The sequence below is a fragment of the Narcine bancroftii genome, chromosome 6 (assembly GCF_036971445.1).
Source record: "Narcine bancroftii isolate sNarBan1 chromosome 6, sNarBan1.hap1, whole genome shotgun sequence".
NCBI lineage: Eukaryota > Metazoa > Chordata > Chondrichthyes > Torpediniformes > Narcinidae > Narcine > Narcine bancroftii.
In genome coordinates, this window is record NC_091474.1 from 220,385,560 (window position 1) to 220,401,030 (window position 15,471).

The 15,471-nt window shown below is 43.5% G+C and overlaps 1 protein-coding gene across 3 annotated transcripts in view; it reads right to left on the minus strand.

The window, feature by feature from the left end:
- Nucleotides 1–15,471, minus strand: part of popdc1 (popeye domain cAMP effector 1) — a 62,954-nt gene that overhangs the window by 12,951 nt on the left and 34,532 nt on the right. The window contains exons 1-5 of one of the 3 annotated variants that reach the window (XM_069887464.1): nucleotides 14,160–14,346; nucleotides 13,367–13,611; nucleotides 9,769–9,893; nucleotides 7,793–7,980; nucleotides 380–488 (exon numbers count right to left, since the gene is read on the minus strand). In XM_069887464.1, the coding sequence (XP_069743565.1) occupies nucleotides 380–488; nucleotides 7,793–7,980; nucleotides 9,769–9,893; nucleotides 13,367–13,601 (657 nt within the window). In that variant the 5' untranslated portion in view covers nucleotides 13,602–13,611; nucleotides 14,160–14,346. Of the gene's footprint in view, nucleotides 1–379; nucleotides 489–7,792; nucleotides 7,981–9,768; nucleotides 9,894–13,366; nucleotides 13,612–14,159; nucleotides 14,347–15,471 lie in introns of those variants that run through there. The other 2 variants (XM_069887465.1, XR_011340726.1) reach the window with 2 other exon arrangements.

The window sequence follows — 15,471 nt, forward strand, 5'->3', positions numbered from 1 at the left end:
CTGAGGTTCGAATCCAGTGCTGCCAGTATGGGATTTGCACGTTCTTCCCATGTTTGCGTGGGTTTTACACGGGTGCTCCGGTTTCCTCCCACTCACCAAAATGTATGGTTAATTTGGGTGTAACTGGGCAGCCAGAATCGGCTTCCACCGTGCTGTAAATATTTTTTAAAAATTCCATTTCTGTCCAAATCAAGTCTGCCCTTTTGTATCATGTATGTTTAATTCCATGGTATCATCCAATAGAGCCAAACTCAGCACATCAGCATCAGCCTCTGTTCTTTCATTCCTCTGCGATGAGTTTCTCATTATCCTTTCAATACAGACATTGCACATGCATTACCCACCCAGACCCAGAATTGGTAAAAAGCTACTTCTTGACCTGGAACTTTTCTCCTTTGTTCAACTGAGTTGATCGAAATTCTGGAGAGTCGATGAATGCGGTGGGATAAATGTTGTGCAGGAAGTGCCCACGATAAGAAACTTTCATCCTGTGGAATCAAAAAGTTGCTTTAATGACTGTGGGGAAGAGCAATCACATCACAGTTCAGATGAAATTATCTCAGACCTGAAATGCTTGTTGAACTTATTATTAGAAAGTAATTATACTTTCCAATTTGCTAAGAATGTGGAATCTTCCCGTCTCCCACTGATATTCAATGGTATTATCAATGCCAAGACCTCCACTGCAGCTGAAATTTAACTGGACCAGCTACATAAATTTGGGGATCCCAACAACAGGTCAGAGACTGGGTCACCTATGTAGATAGAAAGTTTTTCTCTCCCACATATTAAAGCACGACACGAGAGTGGCAGGCTGCTCTTCGACAGCCTGCATGGATAAGACTTCAGCACCCAATCTGCTCACCAACATACAGTAGAAAGGAGTTCATCTAACACCAACGAATCATGGAATTGCTGCGGTACATAAGACGGCCATTTGATCTGCTGGGAAAACTCTGGTTCTTGATAGAGCAATGGTTTCAAACTTTCTTAAGGCAACTATCGTAACCAAAATTGTTCACCACACTACACAATAACAAAAAAAGTCAAGAACAATTCTGATTGTAGTGCAATCAAACCACTTGAATTAAATGTCAGAAGGCAATAGGAGAAATTATGCCTCGTGTTACACACTACTCTGGTATGGATAAGCTTAGACCTACACTTCTCCTGAGCTCCCCAGACTTCTCTCTCCTCCTTTCACTCCATAATCCAGCCATTCTCACCCATGCTCCCCCTGGGCCTCCCAAGCCTTCTATTCTTCCCCCCCCCCCCAGTTCCCTTGGTATCAATCTCCTGCCCATCCCCAAGTTTATTTCCAATGCTCCCCCGGTCCCTCTTCCGCATGACCCTTCAATCAATGTTTCGATAAACCAAATTTTTGAACCTCTGGATTTAAAAGTTTCAGGCTTGGGATTAAATCTGCACTATGGTTCCTGCAAGCATATTCACCACAAATTGTCCACGTTGACCAAACTGTCTATGCAAGTTAGTCCTATTTGCATGCATTCGGCCGACATCCCTCTAAACCTTTCCTATCCATGTACCTATCTAAAGGTCTTTTAAAAATAACAATTGTACCCACCTTCACCACTTTCTTTGGCAGCTCGTCCCATATAACCCACCATCCTCTGATTGAAACAGGTGTCCTTCACCTCCATTTTAAATCTTTCCCCTCTCACCTTAAATCTATGCCCTATAGTTTAGGCTCTTCTACTCTGGGGGGAACAAAGACCAAGATATTTACCTTGTACATTTATTTTATTATAAAAAAAAAGTTTGCTGCTCACAGCAATATTCTTGTGAATATTTTCTGAATTCTTCACTGTTTGACATCTTTCTGTTAGCTGGGTGACCTGAAATGGGTACAAAACTCCAAGAGTGGTCTCATCAACATCTTGCACAGTTGAAACATGATATCCCTGCTCCCATATTCAATGACTTGACCAATTAATCCAAGAGTGCCAAAAACCCTTTTTAATCAAACAATTTACCCCATCTTGCACTTTCATGGAACTATGTACTTTATATCACTGAGCCCTTTTGTAGTACAACATCTTTAGGACCATGCCATTCACTAATACAGCTTTCTCACTGTAGGACACCCAGATCAAAGCACCACGATCCAGATATGGTCTCACACAGTGTCTGGGCAGATGTCAGCAACAACCAAACAACTGATGGTTCTCTCCACACAACTTTCTGTACAAACACCCAAGGAACACAAATCATGTCACATGTTCTTTCACGTGTTTTCTAAAGATTCATCTCAATTGGTCTTCACTCTTGCTTACTGCCCAAATGTGGAAAACAAGAAAATGGAATGAAGTCAAAGAGATTACAAAGAACAATAATTCCTCCACAAATAACCATCCAGTTGTCTGCTGGTAAATTCTACTTGAAATATTTGGCTTCTCTGTATTATATAACTGGAATACCATGTCCTCACTTTTGTAATCCAAACCCCTGGATACGAGGGCAGAACAGTCCATTCCTCCATTGATTCGTTCTTGAGGAATGCATTAGCTTTCAGTACTTTATGTGCGTTAACAACCGAACACTTTTGCTCCTACCACCCATTGAGAAATCTCATATTTGTCTGACTATCCCCTTCCACAGTGATGCAATAACAGGTTAGGGCAGTGGGTGGGAGTAGAATCCTCGGGGATTCTAGTGTAGAGAGACCAGGCAGGATGATGACTTGGCATTGAGTGCTGGCTCAGGGCCAATAGACATGGCACTTGAAGGGTGAAAAATGGGTGCAAATTTCATGGGTGCCACAGAACAATAGAAAATGGCTTGTTATGACGTCTGCAAGAAGAATTTATTTGTAGCTAGATAAAGCTGAAAGAAACCCACCGTTAATGAACGAGAAAGAGGCACGATGACACAAAAAGGGTATTTTAGATTTGGCTATCACATGCTTAAAGATCATAGAAGTGGGGAGAGAGGGAAGTTGAGGAGAGAGGTGGGGAGGGAGTGGTGCTCAAGAGAGGTGGGGGGGGGGGGGAGGAGGAGGGAGTGAAGTTCCAGAAGATGCTCGAAACTTAGGGTTTGGGTAGCTGAAGTAAGTCAAGGACACACAAGGATTTGGAGAAACATGAAGTTCCTCAAATGTAGGGTTGGAGGTCACATCAAAAGGCCAAATCAGTGGTGAGTTCTGAAAATTAGAATGGGAATTTTAATTGACCAAAGCCAACAAAGTACATAGAAGAGTACAGCACTGGGACAGGCCCTTTGACCTGCTGCTCAAAAGAAGGCACTGTTCCCGCTGTGGCCACCCTTGGTTGACGTCACAACATGCATAACAAAAGCACATTACCCTACTCGCGTGCGGGTACTTTACTGCATAAAAATGCCCTTTGTCCCCAAGTGCTGTCCATGTTGGCAGTGTAGCAAGGTCAGCGCCATTTTGGGGTCACTGGCCTTTAAGCTGCCCTTGCCGTTCACCAGCCAGTTCGCTTGTTGGGGCCAGAGCCGCTGCGAGGGCTGCTGGCCTTTGGCTGCGCTCACCATCTGGATTGCCGGCTTGATCGCCGCTGCGGAATGCCACCACAGGCCCACAATATCTGAGCTGACTGTTATGTAAATTTAAATGAATCCAATTTGCTTGCACATGATCCATATCCCTGCACTCTCTGTTACAATGTCTCTTCAAAATTCCAATGGAATGGCTTCCACCACTACCTCTTCCATCCTCTCAAAAAAAAAACACTTGCCTTGTATATCTCCTTTAAACTTTCCCCCTCACCTTAAAACTATACCCTCCGGTATTTGACATTTCCACCCTGGAATAATGGACCATATGGCCTATCTATGCCACTCATAATTTTATATACTTCTAAAAGGTCACCCCTCAGTCTCTGATGCTCCATAGAAAACAATCCAAATTTGCCCAAACTTCTCCTTATATCTGATGCTCTTTAATCCAGGCAACATCCTACTGAGCCGCTCCATATCCTTTTCATAGTGCAGCCATCAGAACTGCACACCAAATGTAGCCGAACCAAAGCTTTGTACAGCTGCAACATAACTTTCCAATGAAGGTAAGCATATCATCTGCTTTGTTTAACATCCCACTTGTGTGCCCACTTTCAGGGAGCTACAGACTTTCACTCCAAGATCTCTCTATGTCACTGCTCCTCAGAACCATGAGACCATGGAAGCAATAGGTCATTCAGCCCATCTAGCCTTGTCCGCTATTTAATAAGATCATTGACTCAGTTCCACATTCCTGTCTTTTCCCCCTATTTTGTAAAAATCTATTTGAGTTTTAAACATATTCAATTAGACAGCCTGCTCTGCTTCCCTGGGGCAGAGAATTGCACAGATTCACTACTCTTTGGGAAAAGCAGTTCCTTCACATTTGTGTCCTAAACCTACTTCCTATAATCTAGGCTACATCCTCACCTACCAGTGGAAACAACATTCCAGCTTCTTTCTCGGAAATTGATAGGTTCTTGATTAATCAGGCCATCAAAGATTATGCGGTGAAGGCCAGGCTATGTGGGCTGAGTGGGAAAATAGATCAGCTCGATTGAATGGAGGGGTTGAATAAGTCCTGTCTTATGGTTTTATCTAGGGCTTTCATAATTTTAAAAGTTTCTGAAAGATCCCCTGATTCTTCTGAATTCCAGTAAATACAGTCCCTGACCACTCTCCTGCTGTACACTGTCTACTTTCTTCCTACAATTGACCTCCCAAATTGCAACACCTGACACGTTCAGATTAAATGCTATCTGCGATTTCTCTGCTTATATTTTCAAATGTCACCACATATTCTGCCCATTAAACCCTTGCCAATTAGGGAGCCCCATCAATACTGGGATGTTAAAAATCACCAACTATAACAACCCAGCTATTTTCACACATTTCCGTGATTTGCTTGCACATCGGTTTCCAAGATACTTATGCATATCCTCTGCCTCCCATGGACTGTGGTAGACTTCCAGTATGACTCCATTATAGTGGTCACATCTATTGTATTCTTGAACTCTGCCCATATTGCCTCAGTGGATGAGCCCTCCAGGATGTCCTTTGTAAATGACACTCTTGACATTCTCCCTGATCAGCATTGCATCTTACCCCCCCCCCCCCCCCTCTCCATCACAACTCAAACACCGGAATCCTGGAACACTGAGCTACCGGTCCTGTCCTTCAGGACTCTGTAATGGCTACAACATCATTGCTCAAAAGTCATCAACATGATGATGGTTGAATGGAATATGGTGCCAGTTGGAACTCAATGTTCCCCAGTTTCAAGTAACCTCCATCCTGTGTCCATTTCTCTCCCCTTCTGATTTACCCAAGTCCTCCTTCTTTCCAAACTCCCTGTTGCTCAGTTTTCTTTTCTAATCACCTTCTCCAATTGCCCATTACCCAGAAGCTCCTCCCACTGGTCTCCCTCTCCCTGCAGCCCCCTCCCCTTTCTCCCATCTGCTCACCATCCCCTCCTTATTTGATTCCACTCTTCACCTTCCTTCCTTCTCAGCATCCTTAATCGGCAGCTCTTTGTTGCCTCCACATCACTTCCCAGCTGGTTGCTATCTCCAATCTCCCCCCTAACCCCACCTAATCTACCAATCTACCTCCTCCACCTATCTCCCGCCAGCTATTGCAGCACCCTTCCCCCTCCCCACATCTTTCTCTCTAGTCTAGTCTCCCCTCTACTCTTCTAGTCCAGATAAAGTGTCTCAGCTTGAAAAGCCACCTGTCTTTCTCCATCCGCACATGCTGTCTGGCCACTATGTGTCCCCAGCACTATTTTTTGGCTCTTGATCCACTCTAGGCAGTCTCTTGTGTCTCCAAGATAAAAGACTGTTTTTTATAATATGTTCTAAAAACACTCACGAGAACTTTTCAAACTGCAAGTAATTAATGACTGCGAATTATTACAGATATTGCAAAAAATTATTTTAACACATCACCACATCACTCTCTGCTTGATGAACATGCTATTTGTCGCAGGTGACCTCAACCAGGAATCTACATTAAAATTTTCAATTTAAATTTAGACATACAGCACAGTAACAGGCCATTTCAGCCCATGAGTCTGTGCCACCTAATTTACACTTAATTAACCTGCACCCCCCCCCCCCCCCGGTACATTTTGAACGGTGAGAAGAAACCTGAGTCCCTGGGGAAAACCCACACAGGCACAGGGAGAACGTACAAACTCCTTACAAACAGCACGGGATTTGAACCCTGGTCCCGATTGCTGGCACTGTAAAGGCGTGGTGCTAACCACTACACCAACTGGGCCAACTTTTTGGAGGGACTGCATGCATATCCTTATTAGGAGTAGGGCTTAGTTTGACTGTGGAATGGCCTTGTATATTTTTAGATGATGAATGGTTAGTGGGATGGGGTGTGTCTGCCTCTTTTTGCCCTTGCTTATGTTTTCCCTTGGCCTAAACATGTTTTAATTTTTAGTGTTAACGGAACAAATTGGGAATGATATAGAAATCATTGTGTTGATGAAAACTACTTCACGAGTCTAATCGGATTAAAAGATCATTTGCCCATCTTGCCCAGACAGAGGTTTTAACTCTGGTCTATGATCTGAAACCATTGATGGATCGGGGGATTGCCATCTTCTGAATGATTTGCGCTAACACATGCTTAGGCCAAATGGATGTGAAAGCTCTCAAACAAAATCAGGAAGTCCATCTCATTTCCAGGCTAATTTATCTCTCTCTCTTTCATGCATCACTGACCATTTGTTTTCAGTGCTGCAGTGGGATCTTGCGGTTTGAATTTGCTTCCAAGCGAAGCAACGCTTCTCTTGTGAATTTGCAGGGGTCACCTACTGCAGCAATTCTTAACTTTTTTTGGCTATGCCCTCCCTAGGACTCTGCACCCTTCCCTGTAGGGCAGTTATGTTTTGTTTTCTTCCATACTTCTTTCCTATTGACACATAAAAATCATTTTTAAAATTATGTTACGCAAGGTGAAAAGAAAGCAAGACTATTCTTAAATGAGCCCCCATTGAGAATGGCTAATCTACTACATCTGGTGCTGCAGTTGTAGCCTTCTTTACATCAGGGAGACTGGATGCAGATTGGAAGATCATTTTGTTGGGCACCTTCGCCCTGCCCGCTACAATTGCAGGGATCTCCCAATGGCCAATCGTTTCAATTCCGCACCCTACTCCCACGCCTATATACCTTTCCAAGGCTAAACCAAGGCCATCCACAAATTGGACGAATAAAACCTTATATTCCATCGGATTAAAAGATCATTTGCCCATCTTGCCCAGACAGAGGTTTTAACTCTGGTCTATGATCTGAAACCACTGATGGGTCAGGGGATTGCCATCTTCTGAATGATTTGCCCTAACACATGCTTAGGCCAAATGGATGTGAAAGCTCTCATACAAAATCAGGAAGTCCATCTGGAACTCTCCAACCAGGTGGCATTAACATTTACTTCTTCAGTTTCCGTTAGGCCCCTCCCTTGTCTCTCTTTCCACATCCCTCTGTCTGCTTTCCTCCAACCCCTTCCTTCCCCATTCAGAGCTATTCCTTTTTTTCTCTTGTGCCCTCCCACCCATATCCACTATGGCCTCTTTTCTGTGAGCCTGTGCTAATCCTCCTGTCCCTCACCCTACTGTTTTTGTTTTCAGGTGCCTGCCTCCTTTTTGCCAATACCTTGATGAAGGGCTCAGGTCCAAAATGCTGATTATGTATCGTTGCCAAAAAAAATGCCACGCGACCTGCTGAGTTCCTCCAGAACCTTTGTGTTTGAAGAAAAGGCAATCATGTAGGTTTAGGTTTTAAAAATCCCGACTTACTTTCCCTTAAGCAGGACACTGAGTCGGTCATCGACAGACGTCTTGTCCTCTGCTGCATAGGTCTGATCCTTTTTAAGAGTCCTGATACTGCAGAACTGTCCAGTGAGTCTTTGGAACAAATCAGGAGGAACGTGAAGTGGCTCAAACATTTTCCTGTAAAGTACCTTGAGCTCCTTATTAATCTTTATCTGTGTAGAAATAATTTGATGGGATAAAGTGTGATTTAATGATTTCAGTGCTACACAAATTTTCAAGTTCAGGTGTATTCATAATTCTATTGAAATAGTGCAACCTAACGGATCAGCGTTCTCCGGTCCATGGTGCAAAATCAGTGCAAACACACATACAAACTATACATATACACCGAGCATATATACATGTCATATACATATATTAAACATAAATATTATTAATAAATAGTAGAGTCATGGGGAGTTGTTTTAACAGCTCAGCAATCATTCAGCTATCTCACTGCTCAGGGGGAAAAGCTATTCCACAGCCTGGTGGTGCTGTATCTAATACTTCTGTATCTCTTTCCCAATAGGAGTAGCTGGAAAGTGCTACAGGTAGGGTGGAAGGGGTCCTCACAGATTTGCAAGCTCACTTTAAAAAAAAATGATCCTAGTAAATCACATAATTGGAGGGGAAGAAAGACGTCAGTGATCCTCCCTGTCATTTTTATGATCCTGTGGATTGACCGCCAAACTGATGCTTTAACGGCAACTCTACCACTTTGATGTGCGATGAAAAGAAGATGCATTTCTCCTAAAAAAGACACTGTTTGATTTATTCTTTGTGTTAATTTGGCCATTTTACATTTCCTCTTCTTTAAAAATATGATAAAAGCTTTAAACTTTTTTTATTTGCATAGGACCCCAATTTAACTTTTTGAATCTCGCCATCCCGAAGGATTTCAAGGGCCCAAGCCTCCATGATCCCAGGAAGAACTTTGCCAACACATTCAACTTGTAGGATTCTTCTTTTGTGGCTTCCCATTGTGCTCCACTTCCAAAATTCAGCTGGTGCCGATTTCAACAGGATCAAATTTTCAAAATGGAATTGAGCACACATCACTTCTTTACTGTGTGTCCACCACCCAAGCAATTGAAAACACTTTCTACTGCATTTTCTCTCTTTTTAAAAAAATATAGCTGGTCTAATTAAATCTATTTTCTCCACGCATCTTCGACATACGTCAAAGTTCATAAAGTTAAAAGGGGCCTAAATGGGAGCCAAGCACTTTTAAAAGGCTAGAAACAATTCCCAACTCCACTCTTAAAATGTAGCACCTGATCTGACAACACTTGGTTGTGTCACTGAGCTCCTGAAGTGATAAGCATTCCATAACCCAACACAACCTTCCTGACATCAAGCCAGATCAGAAAATAGGCTCTAATAATTTACAAGACATTACAGTTGTGTAATTCAACTGTTCAAGAATAGGTTTAGAAAAATGTGTTATATAATCTCCATGATAGGTAGTGGGATGAAAAAGTGACAGATAATTTTTTAATTTTTTGAAGTTTTAAAAAATTAGGCATGCAGCTCGGCAATGCCTACACCCCGGAATGTTTTGAACAAAACAGTGGGAGGAACTGGAGCCCCCCAAGAAGACCTAAGCAGACACAGGGAGAACGTACAAACTCCTTACAGACAGCGTGGAATTCGAACCCCGGTGCGGTCCAAATCACTGGCGCTCAAAGGCGTTACACTAACCGCCTCGCCAACCCTGCCGAGAGTTGATAGCAGCTTCCAATTACTTATAAAGTCGTAATGCAAACAAAGTGTCTTATTTTGAAGAAGTGTCAACATTTGTATTGGCTAATGCAAAAAATCCCCACTTTGATGGAATTGCTTATATTTTGGACTGAGACACTTCATACTGATCATTTGATTTAATCGGCAGAGTATTATAAGAATCAGCCATGAACCAAGAAAAATTGAAATTCAAAGCACAGAGACTTATCTATACTTACAGGTCTCCTTTTGTACAACAGATAGATTAAATGCATCATGTTGAGAACAAGAAACAGAGAGTTCCATATCACTATGTCTAAAGCGCACCGGTAAAATACTGCCCAGGCAATGAAAAGTGCACAACCTGTGAACATAAAAACAAAGTGCATTCAACTTAAAAGTTTCTGCAACCAGATTCGTACCAGAGCAAAGTGCCACAAAATAATTACAGAGAATGGAAGGGCACACACAGCTACCAAGAACTTCAGATGATGTGATCAATAAAAATTGAATCTTCACAGTAAGATTGCGTACAATTATTTCCAAGCGATGTGCAAGAGCTGGTAGTAAATGGAAGAGCTCAACTGTGTACTGTTACCTCATTGTGAACCATAAACATTAGTTTGTGATCTGAACTGGAGTTTTAAACTTGTTACTCCATCTTTTTGTTAATGTTTTAATGTAAGATTTTCAATTTTTATTTAGTTGATAAAAACATGCGGGAATTCTAATGATCTTTATCATATCAACCGCAATGATTCACATTTCACTGAGTCAATTCAAATAAATAGTTCTGTAATGCTTGTGCAATGATGAGATTCAATAGCCCAATGTTGTGGGTAACCCTCTTTCATCAGGCAGAAGAAGATACAGTACAATGCCTGAAAACATGAACCTTCAGATTCAACAAGAGTTTCTATCCTAATGTTATCAAACTCTCAAGCAAATCTCACACTGGCAAAAGGGTATGTGTTTGAACAGTGTTCTTCAAAGCAGTAGTTTTCTCTATCCCCTGGATTATGTTTTGATATTTTCTCAATATTCTGCACTATTTGATTATTGTAACACCACTCCTAACATCGAAACGTACCAGGGGTTTAGTTAATTGGGTGTAAATTGGGCAGTGCAGACTCGTGAGCCAAAATGGCAGTATGTCTACATTTAAAGAAAAATGTAAGACCATTTTATTTATTTGTTACGATTTTTAAAAAAAAATTATTTGCATAGGACCCCAATTTAACTTTTTGAATCTCGCCATCCCGAAGGATATCAAGGGCCCAAGCCTCCATGATCCCAGGAAGAACTTTGCCAACACATTCAACTTGCATTGACTTGCCTTAAATAAACAGGACTTTTTAGTATTTTGGTACACATGACAATAAACAATTCAATTAACATGATTCATCAAAAAGAAAATCCATAATTGTGACGAATACATCTTTTAAACCTCATTATGCTGACTACAACGAGCAGTAAAATTGAAGTGGTCAAGTCAATTTTGTACCTAACTAATCTCATCAGCTCTTCCAAATGTATTATTAAAATGATCCATTTTTCTCCAGAACTGCTTGATCTTCAACAGGTTTTGGAATCTGTTGTGATGGTTTGACCCATCTCCTGTGCTTGATCTGTGAATTATCTGAATCATGAGACGGACAAGACAACTTCTGTACCAAGTAACCAGGTAGCTATAACAGCTGAGCAACGACATCGGACAAGTCACAGCCACGGGCAGAAATTGAGTTATTATGCATTCTGGTTACCTTTGTGCCCCAACATTCTTCAACCCTAGACTTTGTCAGATTTCCCTCATGTCATTTTCCCTAAGCTCTAACTGGCTTCATCCCGGTGTCCCCATTCCTGGCATATCCTTTTAATCTTCATTTTGGGCTCTCGGGCACTCCAGAGTACAATTTTCAAATTCTAAGCATTCCAGTATTTGAGATACCAACTTTGCCGCTGTACTCATTGACACTGGCGTTGACTTAGCATCTGGAAAATCTTTTGGCTCATCTTTTTACAGCCAAAGCTGATGATTTGTGGAATGTGCCCAGAGTCATCCTGAATTGGAAGCAATTACATGAATACTCTCGGCTATTTCTTATGACGTGTCACATTTTGGGTTCTCTGATACAAATCCTATGATGTGTCACGTTCGGGTTCTCTGATACAAAGCCTATGACGTGTCACGTTTCGGGTTCTCTGATACAAATACTTTGATGTGTCACGTTCGGGTTCTCTGATACAAATCCTATGACGTGTCACGTTCGGGTTCTCTGATACAAATCCTATGACGTGTCACGTTCGGGTTCTCCGATACAAATCCTATGACGTGTCACGTTCGAGTTCTCTGATACAAAACCTATGACGTGTCACGTTTCGGGTTCTCCGATACAAATCCTATGACGTGTCACGTTTCGGGTTCTCCGATACAAAGCCTATGACGTGTCACGTTCGGGTTCTCTGATACAAAGCCTATGACGTGTCACGTTCGGGTTCTCTGATACAAAGCCTATGACGTGTCACGTTCGGATTCTCTGATACAAAACCTATGACGTGTCACGTTTCGGGTTCTCTGATACAAATCCTATGACGTGTCACGTTCGGGTTCTCTGATACAAAGCCTATGACGTGTCACGTTCGGGTTCTCTGATACAAAGCCTATGACGTGTCACGTTCGGGTTCTCTGATACAAAACCTATGACGTGTCACGTTCGGGTTCTCTGATACAAAGCCTATGACGTGTCACGTTCGGGTTCTCTGATACAAATCCTATGACGTGTCACGTTCGGGTTCTCTGATACAAATCCTATGACGTGTCACGTTCGGGTTCTCTGATACAAAGCCTATGACGTGTCACGTTCGAGTTCTCTGATACAAAACCTATGACGTGTCACGTTTCGGGTTCTCCGATACAAATCCTATGACGTGTCACGTTTCGGGTTCTCCGATACAAAGCCTATGACGTGTCACGTTCGGGTTCTCTGATACAAAGCCTATGACGTGTCACGTTCGGGTTCTCTGATACAAAGCCAATGACGTGTCACGTTCGGATTCTCTGATACAAAACCTATGACGTGTCACGTTTCGGGTTCTCTGATACAAATCCTATGACGTGTCACGTTCGGGTTCTCTGATACAAAGCCTATGACGTGTCACGTTCGGGTTCTCTGATACAAAGCCTATGACGTGTCACGTTCGGGTTCTCTGATACAAAACCTATGACGTGTCACGTTCGGGTTCTCTGATACAAAGCCTATGACGTGTCACGTTCGGGTTCTCTGATACAAATCCTATGACGTGTCACGTTCGGGTTCTCTGATACAAATCCTATGACGTGTCACGTTCGGGTTCTCTGATACAAAGCCTATGACGTGTCACGTTCGGGTTCTCTGATACAAAGCCTATGACGTGTCACTTTCGGGTTCTCTGATACAAAGCCTATGACGTGTCACGTTCGGGTTCTCTGATACAAAACCTATGACGTGTCACGTTCGAGTTCTCTGATACAAAGCCTATGACGTGTCACTTTCGGGTTCTCTGATACAAATCCTATGACGTGTCACGTTCGGGTTCTCTGATACAAAGCCTATGACGTGTCACGTTCGGGTTCTCTGATACAAATCCTATGACGCGTCACGTTCGGGTTCTCTGATACAAAGCCTATGACGTGTCACGTTCGGGTTCTCTGATACAAAACCTATGACGTGTCACGTTCGGGTTCTCTGATACAAAGCCTATGACGTGTCACGTTCGGGTTCTCTGATACAAAGCCAGCACTGCATTCTGCCATGCAAACCCTGGCGGATCGTGACCCTCCCACCTGGAATGACCTACCTGCAGTTAACATGCCGCGGAGCAGTATCATGTGGCTCTTGACGGTGGTGGGAATGAGCAGCCCGATGGCGAAGCAGATGTTGGCGAGGTGAAAGATTAAATGGTGGATTTCTTTCCAGTTGCTGCAGCTCTGGGTTTGGCTGGAGAGCGGCCCCGTCCCGTTGCTGAAGCCGTCGTCCGACGTCCCAGAGGTGGAGTTGACGAGAACGAAGCTGACGATCCGTGTAATGTTCATGATGCCAACCCTGGAAACATTTGAGCGGAAATTCATCCGACTCCCCTGGCAGAGCGGGTGGGTGCAAAGAGAGCTCCGGCCACGGGGAATGGGCTAGGCGTGGGGTAGGGGTGAGGGGCAGGGCCCCTGATCATCGGCAGCAAATCGCCAACACGTTTCGGAACCAAGAGCCCCTGCAGTTTGGTTCGTTTGAAAAGGGCAGTGCATTCTCTCAGCGTTCAAAATACAATGAGGGATGGCCATTGGCATCGTGCAAAACGGTCCTGCTCCACAGTCGCTGTCTCCTCCTGTTCCCCTTCGGGGGAAGGCAGGCCGGGTCGTTGTCTCTCTTCCCCCCCCCCCCCCCCCGTCCAAAAGCACCCGCAGATTGCATTCAAATCGGTGCAATGCGGACCCCGATTTAAAAATATATATATATGCACGCTATCCTTTTAAAAAAACCCTTCCATTTCTTCCCCTTTGGGCGTGATACAGATTCTAAATTTATCCACCGGGTATGTGCTGGGAATACACCAGTTGGGGGAGGAAAAACTTCATTACAATCAATGCAAACTTTACCTTGACAGATGCCTTCTGCTCGCCCCGAATAATCTGAAAAGTCTGTTCGTTGCAAAGGGAGAAATAAAATCACTCCTTAAAAACAACGTCTCGATGCAAAAATAACACAGCAGGGAGGGTCTTTTTTTAAAGTAAACCTCCCGTGCTGAGCATTGACTAAAATGGGCATGAGCTGTGCTGCAGGAGGCAGACCTCAGACCCGCGCGCGCGCGTACACACGCGAGCATTGATTGACAGGTCGCATTGGTGATGTATCCTTTGCCACATGTATCCTGTTTGACCAGCTGAGTTTCTCCAGCATTTTGTATTTTTTGTTACCTCGCCCGAGGTGTCTCTAGATTTTCATGATTTACTTTGGAATTGATAGATGGGGCAAGTCCCCGGTGCTGATTGACAGGTAAACGCGGGACTTCGGCGAGCCTTGATGGACCCAGGACGAATGCTAGCCCATATTGACAAGTGGTTACATTATTGTATGCCACCAGTCGTTTTCCACCTTTTTGCCCCCACTCAAATACCTCCTTAACTCCAGTAATCTCTTGTTAACCACAGAACACCTTGGTAAGTGCTCTGTGGCCCACCACTGCACTGGAACAATGAGATGCTGGTGAACTCAGACAGTAGACGTGGGCTGTCAATATTTCAAGTCAGGACCCATTGGTGTGTGTGTGTGTGGGGTCATACGCAAGACAGCAGATTGTCTTCGCTTAAGGACATTTTTTTTCCCCTATACCAGTTCACATAAATGGTCTTTGACCTGAAATGTTAACTCAGTATTTCTTTGTACAGAAACCGTACATAATCAGGTAATTGGCATAGTCCACCTCCTCCCTTTTGTGCCCCCAAAATCGCTTGTTCTCTGTATGACCGTGTAAAAGATGACCCCTCCCCCTTTTTTGGCTCCGAGCCCACTCATCCAAACTCCTGACACCTGACCATGAACCCTCGCCTTGGCCACCCACACATCCAAGCTACCAACGCCCACCCATCAGAGCGCACTGTCCTCCAAACGTGGACTTACCACCAGGTCCCACCTATCGATCTCCTGATGCCCTAGACACCAACTTACCACCCGGTCCCGGCCTTCCTAGCACCCTACGCCTTGAATGATGCAGGTACTTATCGTGGTCAAAAGTATGAGTCGTGTAATAGTTGAGACCCCCCCCCCCAACTTTGAGCTGAAAAACTGTTTCAAAAAACGCAGCTATTATACGAGTATATGCAGAACTATATTTGCTGAGTGTTTCAACCATTTTCTGTTTTTTGATCCAGATTTTCCACCATGGGTAATTTTTAAAATTTTTGTGAACCA